This window comes from Anser anser (genome assembly GCF_964211835.1).
Source record: "Anser anser genome assembly, chromosome: 3".
NCBI lineage: Eukaryota > Metazoa > Chordata > Aves > Anseriformes > Anatidae > Anser > Anser anser.
The window spans coordinates 63414893-63429788 of NC_139722.1; the positions used below are offsets into that span (position 1 = coordinate 63414893).

General features: G+C 43.1%; 1 protein-coding gene across 16 annotated transcripts in view; it reads right to left on the reverse strand.

Moving 5' to 3' along the window:
* Positions 1–34: 34 nt before the first annotated feature.
* Positions 35–14896, reverse strand: part of NHSL1 (NHS like 1) — a 167439-nt gene continuing 152577 nt past the window's right edge. For 14 of the 16 annotated variants that reach the window (XM_083830925.1, XM_083830916.1, XM_083830930.1 and 11 more), the window contains 3 exons: positions 6440–9868; positions 5766–5895; positions 35–2328 (listed from right to left, as the gene is read on the reverse strand). In XM_083830925.1, coding sequence (XP_083687051.1) covers positions 1605–2328; positions 5766–5895; positions 6440–9868 — 4283 coding nt within the window. In that variant the 3' untranslated portion in view covers positions 35–1604. The remainder of the gene's footprint in view (positions 2329–5765; positions 5896–6439; positions 9869–14896) is intronic. The other 2 variants (XM_083830926.1, XM_083830924.1) reach the window with 1 other exon arrangement.

The window sequence follows — 14896 nt, forward strand, 5'->3', positions numbered from 1 at the left end:
AGGAGATATTAATCAACTCAAAAGACAATATGGCAACTGGCAGCCTTTTTCTTTATTGAAGCAAAGTCACAGCATTTTCATCACTATTCCCCTCTTGTGAAGGGAAGAGTTAAACAAAGGCCCCTGAAATTTACATTACTAACAAGTAAAGGATTGAAGAAAGAGATTACAAGCATATTTCTCTAAAATAAATAATCTACAAAGAGTGCTTTTTTCTTTTTAAAAGCAATCTAAAAATGTATAAATTCTACGGTAGGGAGATCAAAAGATATTTTAACAACTTTTAATATTTACAAACAATACAAAAACTGCGCACGCCATCAAATGATGTAAAAATTCTTCTTACAAATGAAAAGCTTCACTCCTACTAAGAACCCCAAACTCCAGCCAATAGTTCAGTTTTAATTAATGGTTTTCTTTACAATTGGAAAACTGTTTAATGTTTTTATTTTCTGTAAAATATACAATAAAAACGAACCTCACTAAATTATTCAGGTTAAAAAAGGAAAAGAAATACTGCAGGCAAATCAAAAAGGAAAGTAACTGTAACTTATTCTTTGGTAACCAAAAGTTAGCAAGTATTTGTATTTCAAGTGATGAAAAGTAATAGCCCTTCCATTTTGACAAATGGAAGAAAGACTTCTGGCAAAACATTACTCCCAAATTTCAATTTTGAAAGACAGGCTCCACCTACAGCTCTGTAGTGCAAGTTCTCAATTTTTATTTATTTATTTTTTTTATAATTCAGAAACTTAACCTTTCCAAACCCCAGCAGTATACAGTTTAATTTCTCTCCCACTTCTCTGTTGTCTGCTCGCAACCTCTGCACACGTGCAGTTGTTCCAGTTCTCTAAGGGAATACTCTGGTCAGGGAAGCAACTCACTTGGAAATGAGTGTTTCGCCAAGTGTACGTGTGTGGCTGCACAGCAGCTAGTACTGTGTTATAAAACTTCGCTCCCTCTTCCATGTTAACTCATGTTTCATTTTCCCTCAGGAAAAAACAAAGTACCCTGGAGCAACTCTTAACCCGGTGACCTATTTGCATTAGCAGGACACGCTTCCTCTGACACTGGGACGTACCCGAGTAAGAAGCCCTGCAGCCCCAGCACCAACTCCTCTACCCTCTCACAGGTCAACGGCACCTCGTCCTACCTCTCTGCTTAACGAATGCACTACGCTGCACCAATGCAATGCTTTTGAAGCAAACGTCCAGCTTGTACCACAGAAGCCTTCCCATTCCTCTTTTTCAGGCTTATTCCTAAATTTTGCTTGCACAATTGCAGTCTCAAGAAAAAGAAAAACTTCACACCCCTACAGGCTCTGAGAAAAATCCCTCCCCACACCCCGCAAGAGGACTTCTAAGGCTTTACACAAAAATTTCAGCTGTTACTTTCTTTAAGCCACAGACCATTCATTCAAAGCAAGTCCTCCCCACCCCAACCCAACCATGCAGAACTATCATTGCTTCGGCATTTAAACACACACATGCAGTTCATGGAATAAATGCTCCGTGAAGTAAACTTGTCCTGATCTGGGCTTTCTTCTGGAATCTAGTCCTCTGTCATTTTCTAGACAAATATCCAATGCCTTCTGTCACAGCCTCTTAACTTTCTTCAGCTGAAGGACTTAGATACTTCCCCGAAGTACCTGGCTGAGTCATTAAGTCTAGATGGGTTGGATCCAAGGTCTCCTTGCAGCCTGGCTCCTCGGCATATGGAAAGTCATTCATGTCTATTTCATCACTGTTAAACATATCGAGCTGCCTCTCTTGCTGCTCTTCCAAAGTCCTTCGGACCCTGCCCTCTGACTGCTCCACCACTTCCCCATCTCCTTCGCTAATCACAGTCATGGGGCTGCTCTGGATGCGGTTGCGGACATTGTACTTGCTGCTGGCAGCGGAGGGGGGCGTTCGCGATCGGCCGTACCTAGTGCCAGAAAAGGACATGCTCCTTGGCATCAGGCCCTCGCTCTTGGCCCACTCCTCCTGGGCCCGTTTGCTCTTGCTGGGCGAGCAGCTGGCAGGGCTGTCAGAAAGGTCAGGGGAAGCGTCTGTCTTTGCTCGGTGGAACCGCGGGTCCGTATTCTTCAACATCTCTGCTGCTGACATGCGGGAGCTGGTGTCGCAGCGGCTCCCTTTCTTCAGCAGCAGGGCTTTGAAGTTGTCGTTGCTGGTGCTGCTCTTGCGAACGCTTCTCTGAATGGATCCTGCTTGTTTAAGGGTAGACAAGGTTGGGGAAGCACCAGTGGGCGTTACGGGGGGTGATGGAGAATGGTTGCGGGTGCGCTCGTCTTCAGAATCCTTACGGCCAAGGACTTTCCTTTTGGATCTGAGTTTGGAAAACAAAAAAGAGAAAACAACAAATGAAACTTTTTACCTCACTCAGTTTAACTCAGCTTAGAGGGATGACAATGAATTAAGCTAAAGCCACGAGAGGGAGAAGGGAGAAGTAATCTAAATCTAAAGTATGAGCAAGAACACCACCAAAACTGTAAAGGCATTAATGCAAGTATTGGAGGTACATGCTAAATGCATTATTCTTTTTCTGCAAATCTGGGACAATGAAACAATAAACCTGGCAATACTGATGTCCAAAACACTTTGAGTCTGTTTAGCAAATCAAATTTTCTGGAGTCACTATTCAACTGCTAAGACTAATTCATTAAGAAGATAATTCTCAATGCCATTTTTCTGTTAGTTTGGGGATTTGATTAAAAATATGCCTCCAAATATGTGTTGTTTTTTTTTTTTTTTTCCTGTTTCATTTAATGCTTTCTGGAGAATTGGTGTATTTTAGTGCACTTCACTTAGAAAAGGATATTGCAATGCACTGCTTCTGCAGTTAAGAACAAGTTAAGTGAGGCAGACATAACCATCCCTTCAAAAACCCAAATTAAATCAATAGTGAAAACCAAGTTTTCTAGCTTCTAAATCCACAGTCCTGTTGGTGCTCTACCATTGCAACTCGTTGACTTAACGAAGGAGAGCCCAACTTTCTGAATGAAAGTTCTCTCTCCACGTGAAAGGACTCAGTGTTTTTAATTTAAATGTAAAGTGCAGTGATAAAAAAAAAAAAAGAAACAAGCATAGGACTGAGAATAAGTGGAAACTGGAGTTCTATTGCCCCATTTTTACATTATTAGAAATCTTAAAGAAAGGGATGTATAACATGCCTTGTATCTGTAGCAAAGTTGCTTTGCTTCTTTGCGGGCTAAACAAGAATGAATTCAAGAAGATTGAATAAATCCTAATTTTACATATTCTCTTTTGCCAGAAGTTTAAAACAAGTCAGCAGACTTGGTACAAATACAAGATTATCATGGTATAATTCCATATTAATGTTTATCAAGGATGTGTCCAATACACACCGTTCCCCTTGTAAAACAGGATTCTACTCAAGGCAATCTTTAGCTGTACTTTCTTAGAGGGTCTGAGAATTTGCCATGGCAAGCTCAAATGTTTTTATGCATTGCAGCCTACTGACAGAAAAAAATACAACAAAACAAAGTAGCAGGATCCATCAGCTAAGTGGGTGGCAGCAACAGATACTGCCATAAACTCTGCCAATACTTAGGAGCGATCCTGTCTCTCTAAGTAGTTAAGTTCACAAATACACCACTTGTGATACCCCCCACAGGCAACTGTAACAGCTGCTATTTTCAGCTGCTGCCGCTGCCACTTTTCTGTCTGAGAGAAGAATGTAATACCGACATCCATTCAGCCTGAGGATGAATGGGCCACAGAAGATAGCATAAGGATAAAACGATGACTTTGGTAGTGGCAAACTTGAGAAGCTTGTCTAGATTTGACTGTGTGTCAGTACCATAGGCAGCAAGTGATCCGGTGCTTGGATGGCTCTATAATGCTGCGTGCAAGCACGTGTGTGAATTGGTTACAGGGAAGAGACTTCCTTTCATTAGGATACTGACTGCCTATGGGTATCTTTAAACACTCCAGAGCTGAGGTTGTACTGCTGCCAAAAATCAAATTAAATTCCAAAGAAAAACAGCACAAAACTCAATTTCAAAGATCTGCAGGGAAAGACTTGGTTATCCTGGCTCGAAGTAACTCAGCAACACGGTGAGTGCAGGGCAGAGTGGTCAGTTTGCTGACAGCATTTAACCAGTTTTTCTCAGCATGTATAAATTATGGCAGAGACTTGGAATTAAGAACCAGATTTGGTTTTGGTGGCTTTTCAGACAGAGATAGGATATATATTCAAACAAAACTGTGACTTAAACTTAGCTTTTTCTTCCTGCCCTTGACGCACATACCACCAAATTTCTTGTCTTACTCTAAAGGACATATTCAAGAGTGCCAATCACTGAAATAATACCTTTTAGAAACGGAGGGAGGGGAACATTTTTGATTAACTAACAACCGAGGAAGATAAGTGGTTCAAGTCTAAAGCCAACAAAAGCAAGGTCTTAATAATAAATGTGTCAAGCAGTTTTAACTATGTCACATCCAGTTCCATTGTCCATTTCCCCATAAACTCATGAATTCCGTGTATGTGCATACACACAGAGAGCCACTCTCTATCCGCATACAAAATGGAAAAGGTTACTGGCCAGAATACTTCATTCTAAAAACAGACTTGTCGCAGTCCTAGTGAGTGCCATGCAGCATGAATGCAACAGACCGTTTTTAGAAAAGCTCCTATGGGCCAAATCCTAAGGGATAACAGTTATAAAAAGTCAGTGTCACATATATGTCATTTTTGTAACATCTGAAAAGAATAGTTTCACAAATGAAAGAAAAAGCATTTGCATCCCAAGTGGTCTCCCAAATCCTAGCCAACTTCTCACAAAGGGCTTTCTCTGTCCCTCAGTACTGATGTAGAAGTCATGCACATATGTGCAAACTGACCAGACACCTGGATCAACATATCTGGATGCCACTAAGCACTTTCTGTGACCAGGAGATGGCCCCTTCAGATTTTGAAGTAAAAGACAGAGCCACAAGATGGCACTACCACTACACTGATACTAGTCTAAATGCAAGCTTATAATTCAGAGAGTGGTTATGGTCTTCTGTGTGTACTGTTTAAATGGTGCACACGTTCCATTTTGTGTTTTTAAGCTTTTTTTTTTTTTTTCCTTGCAAACCTACCATGAACAGCATGGAAATGTAGTTGCCTATTTTGTTTTCAAGGGAAATGAATAATGTCATTAATAAGAGCCAGTATTGCACATTTCATTCATGAACCAGTTTGACACAAAACACCCGACCTCAGGCTGGATTATGGCAAACTATAATCCAGCGTTTGCCATATGTTTTGCCATATGACTGACATGTTGCGTTACTTGCCAGTTTCAGCCACGCTTGCCATGAAGCATTAGCGTTGAGCCTCTGTCCCAAACTGCACCATATAAGCAGCGAAGAGTAAAAAGAGATGGAGAACGAGAATGAAAACAAAAAGATACACAGAAAAAGCAACAGTAGAGTTAATATGGCAGATTGAGAACAGTACAATAAATACTAGATGTAACTTGATATTTTAAGAGGCAGGATATTTATAATATAATCTATATTGATTTAACCAAATAGCTTTTAGTTCAGAATGAATTAAATATATTGCAAAACAATAAAACACAAGCTCTTTTCCACATGTTTTCATATATAGCCTTAGTAGAAAGCTGATAAATGTGTGCTTTCAGTTAAAGCAATGACTGTTGTAACTGGGTGTTTTAGAAAAACAATGTCAATTAATTTTTGAGGGAATTAACAGACCAGGCAGTACGGACAGGGAAATTTCTACAGTACCTGTGGATGGCTGCAAAAAGATCCTCAGTAGTCCTTGGTCTCGCTGGTGTTGCCACTCCGTCCGTCTCTTCCCCATAACTACTGCTTGGCAGGAAGGAACTATTTGCTGTATCCGACTCAAACACCTCGGCTATGCAGAAATAATGAACAATGCTGTCAGTCCATCACAGGAACCCAACAGATTTATAATCCTGAAATCACCCCTCTTTGCTTCCAAGGCAAAACACCCAAGGGATTTAGCAAGTACACCAGTCGTTGTTGTGATTTCAGAATACACTCGCTTAGGAAACTGCAGTGCATGAAAAGCCTGTGCTTGTTCACACACATGCAGAGTACGATGCTGAAAGAATATTTTTATGGTTTCCATTAAAATGCAAAATCAAAATCAACAAAGCTAACCATGTTCTCATAGCATGTTTTAATCCTAGCAGTTATATAAAGCATCATTTTTAGTTCCACGTCTGCGATAACGAGATGTCAGAAAGGAATAAGAAATGTCATCAATTATTAATCTGATCCCTGCAACTTTCTTTAGGCTTTTAGCTTTAACTACTGTAAGAGCTTCTTTTCTCTACAGAAGACCATCTGACTGCTCGGATTGCTATCCTCACTCCCCACATTCTTTAACATAGCTATTGCTACATCTGAAGAGGAGGAAAAGCGAACAGACTCACCGCTTTCGTTCTCTTGAGATAGGTGCCCGTCAGTGTTACTGCCACTGTCTTGGCTGCTGCCTGAACTGCTTCCTTCGTCAAAAGCAGGCTGCTCCTCCTGCCTGGCTTCTTCTTGATCTGGTGATGCAGCAGGCTGTGCCACAAAGGCACTAGCTCCCACTGTTTCGGAGAAGGTGACTCCGGCAGCTCCTCCCTCTGGAACCAGGCTGCCAGAGTCCATCTCGCTAGAGCTGAGTCCATCTGTAAGACAATTTCTCGCCTCCTCGCAGTGTGCAAGCACAGCGTCTCTCTTAGTTGGGCTTGGTGCGCCTCTGACAGTATCACTCACTTCAGCTATTTTCTCCACTGTAAGATCTAACTGTGGAGGTGGTACAACGAGGAACAGTTTGGGTTTCTTTGAAATGGGAGGTGGTTTCTTGTTTGGCAATACGACCTGAGTCTTGTCTGGAGATGCTGGTGACCCCTGAGGTGACATGGCAGAATGGAAGTCTTTGCTCTGCACTGGAGACTCGGGCGTGTCTTCGGTAGCTGTCCCCACTGAAACAGCTTCGATAGACCTGCTTAGACCTACTGTACTTGCAGATTTTTGATCGCTGTCAAGCGCAGGTATGTTGTCAGAGGGAGTCAGAGGAGAACTCTGAGCCAGTGTTTGGGCTGAGTTTTTAAATGAAGTGCCATGAGTTTTCATCTCCTCTTCACCTAAGCTGTTACTGAGTCTTAGGGAGAGAGACGGCTTTAGGGAAGACTGCGATGATGAGCTTACAGTACCCTTTTCCTGAGAGGTGGTTTCAGAAGCAGATTCGGGTGATGGCTCACCTTCTGTTGCTTTTTTCACAGACCTCAGCTGCACCATTTGCAATGCTTTGGTAGTTACTAAGGGCATCACGGGTCTTGATGCATCTTGCTTGTTGAAGGGCTGTTTCACTGGGCTGTAGCAAGGATCTTCCTGATTACGTTTCTTAAAAGAATACTGTGGGTATATTGTTGCACCCTTTGTCAGCTTCGGATCAAGAGGTGGTGCTGGTGGCGGGACAGCTAAGGGGAAAGTAGTAGGAGGAGGAACAGGGGAAGAGAATGAAGTGACGGAAGTTTCTTGTGGTAACCACTGGACACTGTGGGCAAAGGAAGAATTTGCATCAGCTTCTGGCGGAGGAGGGGGAAATGTAGGAGAGGCTGGCGATAGTGCTAGATCCATGACTTCTGCTGGAGGAGGAGGAGGGGGATAGGGAGGAGAAAGCTCAGGGCAATGTGGAGGAGGTGTTGAGAGAGGAGGTGTTGGAGGAGGTGCACCAGAATCCAGAGGAGAGCTCGGGGTGGGGTCCATTTTCTTCACACTCATGCTCCCTTCAGTAGATGTATTTGAAGAAAGAGAAGTGGATGATGAAGAAATGGAGACTGAAGACAGAAGAGAGGATTTCCTTTCAGGCACTTTAGGTTTCAGCTTGGATTTCCCGTTTCCTGATGATGCAGATTTTAACAGTACAGGCACTGGAGTAAGCGCAGTGGGCGTATTGGACTGGCTAGAGTACCCACTGGATGGTGATGTGACTCGGTGGGATTTCTCCGGAGAAGTGCTCTTTGGTTTCGCCAGTCCACCGGGCACTTGTGGCACAGAAGCCCTCGAGCCATCGCTGAAGTGGCTGATGCTGTAATCACTGAGAGCAGACGACGTACTGGCAGAATGGGTCACCGGGGACTTTACCTGGTCATCCGCCACCGCAGCGTAGTCGCTGTAGTAACCCCACTGGTCGGCATACTCGGACTTGATGCTGCTCGTTTCGCTCTGGGAGGGGGTGACGGTGCAGATGGAGTACAGGTTTGGAGCGGTGGTGGACATCATGCTGCTGCTTGCACTGACCGAGCTTTGGCTGCGAGAGCGCAGCACCCAGGGATCCTCGTAATCGCTGCAGGGGCTCTGGGAAGGGGAGCTGCTGTTTTTGCACTTGAGATTCAACTGCAGAGAATGCTGGAGGGTGGCAATTAGGGTTTCATCAAGTACCTGTCCGTTGGACTGGGCTTTTTTCTTGGGTACCCTTCTGAGTGAGTCTGTTCTAGATGGTGGCAAAGGTGGCTTCTTTGCCTTCTTTAGAGAGATGTTTCTCACCAGGGATTTGTCACCTTGGCCCGACGGGTCATCCTGATGTTTCTTCTCCTTTCCTTCAAAGACGTTAACCACGCTGTCTCTGGGGTTCCCAAAACCATTAGAGCTATTGCATGGCATGTCTGACTTCAGCCCAGAGTCCACGGGCATGGAGCTGTAATAACCATCCTGCTCCACAGAATACAGAGAAGTAGAATCTTCTCTGGCCGACGTCCTCTCCAGGCTGCTGCTGCTCAGGTTGCTACCAGGAGTGGCACAGCCTGGTGTGGTACAAGCCACCTTGCGTGAAGAAGTCTCGCTATTTTCCGCAGACTTGTATAGCCAATGCTCTGTGCTGTTCACTGCTGCTTGCGTTCGCTCCCCTGAATAGCTAGATTCACTCCTACCATCGCTGTCCTGGGACTGGTTTGGTAAAGAAAGATTGTTTCTGCAGCCGTAGTTCGCACTCTGAGATCCAGCCTCTGCATTTCCAGGAGTGCTGAGAGAGACAGCAGAGTCACCAAGAGAGAGCATCATGACAGTGTTAGATGGGATGGTGTCTGAAGTCTGCGAGTGACGTGTGGAGCTACTCTCACTCCAGTTACCACTTGAAGAATGGTGATCTTCTTTCCCGCTTATTGCATTACTGGCAACAGGATTGTCTCTTGGCTTTGGGTACACAGCAGAGCCGCCCATTTTATTATCCAATGATCCAGCACTCTGGGCAGTGTGAATAACAATAACTTCTGAGGAAGATGACAGCGTTGCATTGGGAATGACGCTCGTTGAGTAGGTGGCATGAGGAGAGACCACGCATGCTGGGCTCGTGGACTTTTCACTGTCATAGCTTCTCACCTCTTGAGACTTTGGCCGCGAAACAGTCCCTGTCGTGGGATTATTCCTCAGATGCACAACACCATCATCCACTTGCAGTTTACTTATCTGGTGGGGTAAAGTGCCAGCAATGTCTTCTGTCTGCCTAGAGATGCTCTGTGTCTGTTCTAGGGACTGCAGAGACACTCTTGCACCAGCCCGAGGCAAGCTGTGAAAACCCATGTCACTATTTTGGCGAGAAGCAAATATAACTGCGGCAGAATCACTCATCACCGACATGTTTCCAGATGAGCTGGAGAACTGAGACATCTGGGCTGCAATGCCTTGTCCTTTCTGTGCTCGTATTCTTCTCATTGAAGGGGGCACAACTTTAACTTCCTCGGTCTGGCAGCTGGTGTCCTTGGTTTCAGACCGCTGCATAGCAGAGCGATAGCTGTCTAGTCTCCCTAGCGTGGAACAGTGGTCTGGGACATACATCGAATGCCCTCGGAAATCGCTTTGGCCAGTGCCAACTGCTGGAGTCAAAATAAAATAATTATTCCTTGAAGCACAAATTCACGTTTATCTTCTTACTCATTTAAAAGCAACAACAACAAAAAATCAGCAATCTGCTTGATCCCCAATCTCTTGAAGGTAATGCCTCCTGAAAAAGAATCTGTAACAATGGATTTTGCACAGGCATTCCTTATTTTCTGCATTTCTCTTCCCTTTTTCCTCATTACTAAGAACCTTCTGCTTACAGAACCGTCTGTGTTCCTGCCGCACATTCGACACATGAAATCCTCTTTTTATGACATGGTAATAATTTCCATAGTAATCAGTTATGTCAGAAACCAAGTAGCACTGTTTGACTTCCAGGAGGCAAAGCAGCGGGAACAGACAAAAGCCTGAGAAATGTGAAGTGTGTTTCCATGCTAATGCCTCGTGCAATAAAGAAAAGGGGAAGGAAATCTGGAGACTAATGTGAATAATCATGTCTGCTTTTTAAAAGCATTAGACTTCAGAAAAAATGTTCAGTAGACATGGCTAGCTGTCCAGGTCTTGCCATTCTTCTAAAAGGAGGCTAACACACTGAAACATGCATTGTTTTACTGTAAATAATACACATGCTATAACAACATTTATACAGAAATAGGATCCAACACTACAAAGAAAAACGTTAAATAACATTTCTCCACACAACTGCTTTCTATTTATCACCGAGGAATAACTCCAGGAAATGGGGAAAAGAAACAGCTAGTACTAATGATTATCTCATCGTCAGCACCACCAGAAAACCAAAAATAACTGTACTTTAAAAGATGAAATAATAATGATATATTGGCATAAGCAGACTTTGAGGACAATAGAAAAACTGTTTTAATTCAAAATACAGCATCCCTGGGTCAGTAGAAAGGACCCTAAGGTTCTTTTACATTTACATTTTTATTGGTAGCTGCCTTAAAATCAAGAATACAGCTTTAAAATTAGTCTGTGTAAGGCTCTTGCTTTTCGATTCAGTCGCACCACTTTATAAATAGCAAACACAAGAGGCAGCCATGCTGCTGGAGATGCGTGTAAGAATGCTGCACATGTCACTGCAAGGGAAAATTGGTTATTTCAAATCTCCACCTTAAAGCTGCTCTCAGGAGAGATGCGGTAGCACAGCTCAATAGGACTGTACTCTTTACATTTACTGTACGGAACCGGATCAGGAAGATAGGTATTCTTATCGTGCAGCTTTAAACACCACTTAAAGGACATTTAATTATCCTTATTCTTGGCAGCCACAAGAGGCATTTAGGATAAGGAAAAGAGGGCTCTGAAAAGACTAGAGTGAAAGCAGCACACACAAGAAGATTGTTTACTTCTTTTTCCCAGGCACATAAGTAGTCTTCTAGCAGCTTGAAGCCTATTTAGTTTGCTTTGTGTAGATTTCTCTTGCTGTCATGAAAATGTAGCCTCTTTCTGCTCCTAGTAAAGATTTAGAGCAAAGCTAGATACTCAGATGCTGGCAAACATCTTGGATAATCTAATATGAGATGCTGTCAGAGCAGATGGACTACTGCAGCCAATCAAAATAGCTATTTGCATACCCTGTATACAGTTATTAAGAACAGTACAGTAAGAATAAATATTTTTGCTTTCCACATTTTCCTTTTTATTTTTCTTTAGAGAATCAGTGTCCCCCTCTGGTTAAGAGAGAGGAAACCATCTAAGCAGACATTGTGAATGTTTCTGGAGCTGTGACATGCCTGATAACAACTGTTAGCCAATTAAAAATATCCGGTAATAAAAATTTGTGTACTAAGTTCCATAAAAAAGCAAAGAGGTGGGTTACTTTTCCTCTTTCTACCACGGTGAAATACACGCACACACGCGACACAGAGTGAGGGGGCTGGTGCAGAATGAAGCTGTAAGCACTACAGCATCTAGTACTGTAACATACTGACCTGAGGCTGAGAGAACCTCATTTCAGCATGTAATCTATTTGTTCACACAGGAAGCTAAATGCAGTCCAACTCACAAGCAGCTTAACACACATGGACAGTTTATGCTTCTTTAAAAAGTTCCTGCTAGGGAAGGCAAACGGCAAAGCAGCACAAGACTGGACTTGCTAACCTCCTCTTTCCTCTTTTCAAAACTAGGAGTTCCAGAATGTGATATTGGGACACAATGACGACTGCAAATGCAAACGATGCTTTAAAATGGGAGAAATACAAAATTAAACCATGGTGCTATCTCTGAAACCACGGTGCTGCTAAAGAAGAGGACAGGGACCCTACTCTTGTCAATCCAAGCTAGGCCCTTTTCCCGTACGGATGACTGTACCCAAGTGACTGCTGGAGCAGCTCCTGCACCATCCCCTCACACCCAAGGCCAGGCAAAGCCTGGAGCCTGCTGGCTGGCCCGTGCTAAACCTGTGCTGGAGCAGCTCACTAACGGGGGGGCAAGGCGAGTGACCGCGGGATGCCGCTGAGCATCAGCCCCTACCCTGTGCTCATTACTAGAACAGATGTATGAATAGGGATATGTTCAGGGAAGGGGCTTTCCATGGTTCGTGCTATTAACTTTGAGGTCTGAACTATTTTTTGTAGATATGCAGCATATTCTGAATCATTTCAGCTTTGTTTTCAGCTTTACATGTATGCACAACCTCATGCAAAGCTGTAAGGATTTACTTGCCCTTTTTAATAATACAATTGCTCTTCTTCCTCTGTTTCCTGTAGGGGGACAACAGAAATCTGCAGGGAAACTGGTTCAAAAACAAACAAGTAAACAAAGGACCACTGAGGAATTGTGTGCTCTTTTAAAATGTTGAGGGTTTTAAGGTTTAGGTGAAATTCAAAGTACAGCAGTAAGGATTATTTTATTTGCATTTTCTAAATATACTGAAAAGCCTTCACTTGCTTCTAGAGTAACTAAAAACATAGTGTTTGTTGTTTGTTTTTTTTTTTTCCAAAAATTCTTAAAATCAAACTGCCTTTGTTAGTACTGAAGCTGAGAGATGAACAGTCCAATTCTATGGGACAGCTCACAGTGTTATTTGAATATTAAATTAAAAATTCTATGTCTATCAAAAAAACCCCTCTTATTAAGCAACAGTCAGAAGTTACAGGAGTTCTGTAACACCAAAAATCTGGGATTAAAGAATAATATCCACAAACCCATCTAGTTACAGGGACAATGTCTGAGCAGACAGCAGCAAGAACTTATTGCAGAAACGGCCATCAGGTTACAGATGCTGAATGTTACTAAGTCAGAAGTAGCTGCAGTTTGGTAGTATGATAAATGTGGATGAAAATAATAATATTCTTGTCTGCATTTTGTATTATCCTGTGCCCAGCAGCCCTGCAGCCAGCACAAAGTCCACCAAAGGAGACCTGTATCTGGACTCCTTTCTTCTTCGTTACCCCACTTCTTGCTATGCTGAAAATGCTGAAGTGATTTTTTAAGGGCAAATGCTCTTCCTTAATGCACATGTTCAGTGTAGACCCCAACAGCAAATAAAGAACACCCCCTACCTGGAAGAAGAGGAGTATGCAATACATTTAACATCTTTTGCATGAGAACACAGAGAAGAGGCTCAAATGCATACCTGAGCTCCAAGCACTTAATTCAAGATGGGGAAAGCTGGTGTAACCTGTATATGCCTGACTCTGGTGGTTACTGGGTATGACAGAGACTAAGACTGTGCTAATTTGATGAAAAGAAAAAAAAAAAAAGGGTCTGCATGTAATCCCTAGGGCTGGGTAGCAGCTCCTAGAAAACTCACTGTCTCCCCGTGACTCTGTCTGATCTGGTGGCACCAGCAGCCTGCTGCAGCAGAAGGGTCCTCTGTGCATTGAAAGGAGGGTGGAAAACTGAGGATTTGAGAGGATAAAGTGTGTGTTGATATCACAGAGAACATGCTTGTTTCAACTGGTGTATAGAAGCAAGCTCTCTTCCCAGACTACTTCTGACTAATCATTTCTACTCTAAGCACTTGTCTCTTCTGCCATAGGCACATTCCTAGGATTTGTTCCTTTCATCTTCTTTCTTCTCATGCCACACCTAGCAATCCTCCTCCAAACCTGGTGACCTGGCCAAGTCACTGTTCAGGCACCACAACTTCCACAATGTTACAAAAAAAAAAAAAACACCAAGAAAACAGAGATCCTTCATCTGTTTTACCCTAGTGCCTGCATACCAATGATTTTTAACAGATGCTCAACAAGAAACAGACAAGTACATCAGGCTCGGGGTAATTTCAGGAATTTTCACTGTGCTCCATGCATCTGTAATCTCTCAAAGGGGAGAAAAACATTGCAGAGGATCCTGCAATACGTTTCCACGCTGCCAGATAAAAAATATCCTGAATCCTTGCATATATCCCTGCCACCCTGAGAGGGAGAATTCTGATGCAAATATAGGGAATTGAAACTAATTAGTGAAACTAGTTAGTTTCGGTAACTGAACATCCAGCCCCTGGTAAAAAATTATATCCCTGACATCCCTGTGTTTCATTCCCCTTATCAAAAAGCTGATGATACTTGCATACTTTGTAATGCTCTGCTCTGGGTGCAATGTTGAGAAACTCAGCTGAAAAAAAATAGTATTAGTTAAAAGGCAAAATAACTCTGAGAGTTTCTCTCCAAAGACTGTTTAAAGTTGCAACTTGAACCAGGATGCAGAATTCCTTGCCTTGAATAGCTGGGTTCTTGCGTGTGTTCCTGGAGGACCCCTGGTACCTGGGACCTTTACCTGCAGGACCCTTAGTTTGAATGACTGCTAGCACTGCTAGCACCCAAGGGACTGATTGGAAAAGAACATCAGTTAAGAAGAGTCTCCAAGAGAACAGCTGAGTTCCCAAGGATCAAAAGGACACAAATGCGCACATTTGTTTGAGGTGGAATGGTTTCCTATAAACCATTTCAAAGGAGTACCAAACGGGGTCCTGAGCTGTGCCACAAGAAAGCAGGCGAGGGACTGAGCGTTCAGGTGTCAGTCATATCCACTCTGACGACTGACAGAAAGCCCTGTAGATGACAACCTCTTGTGAGCTACTGAAGATGGGAGGCAGG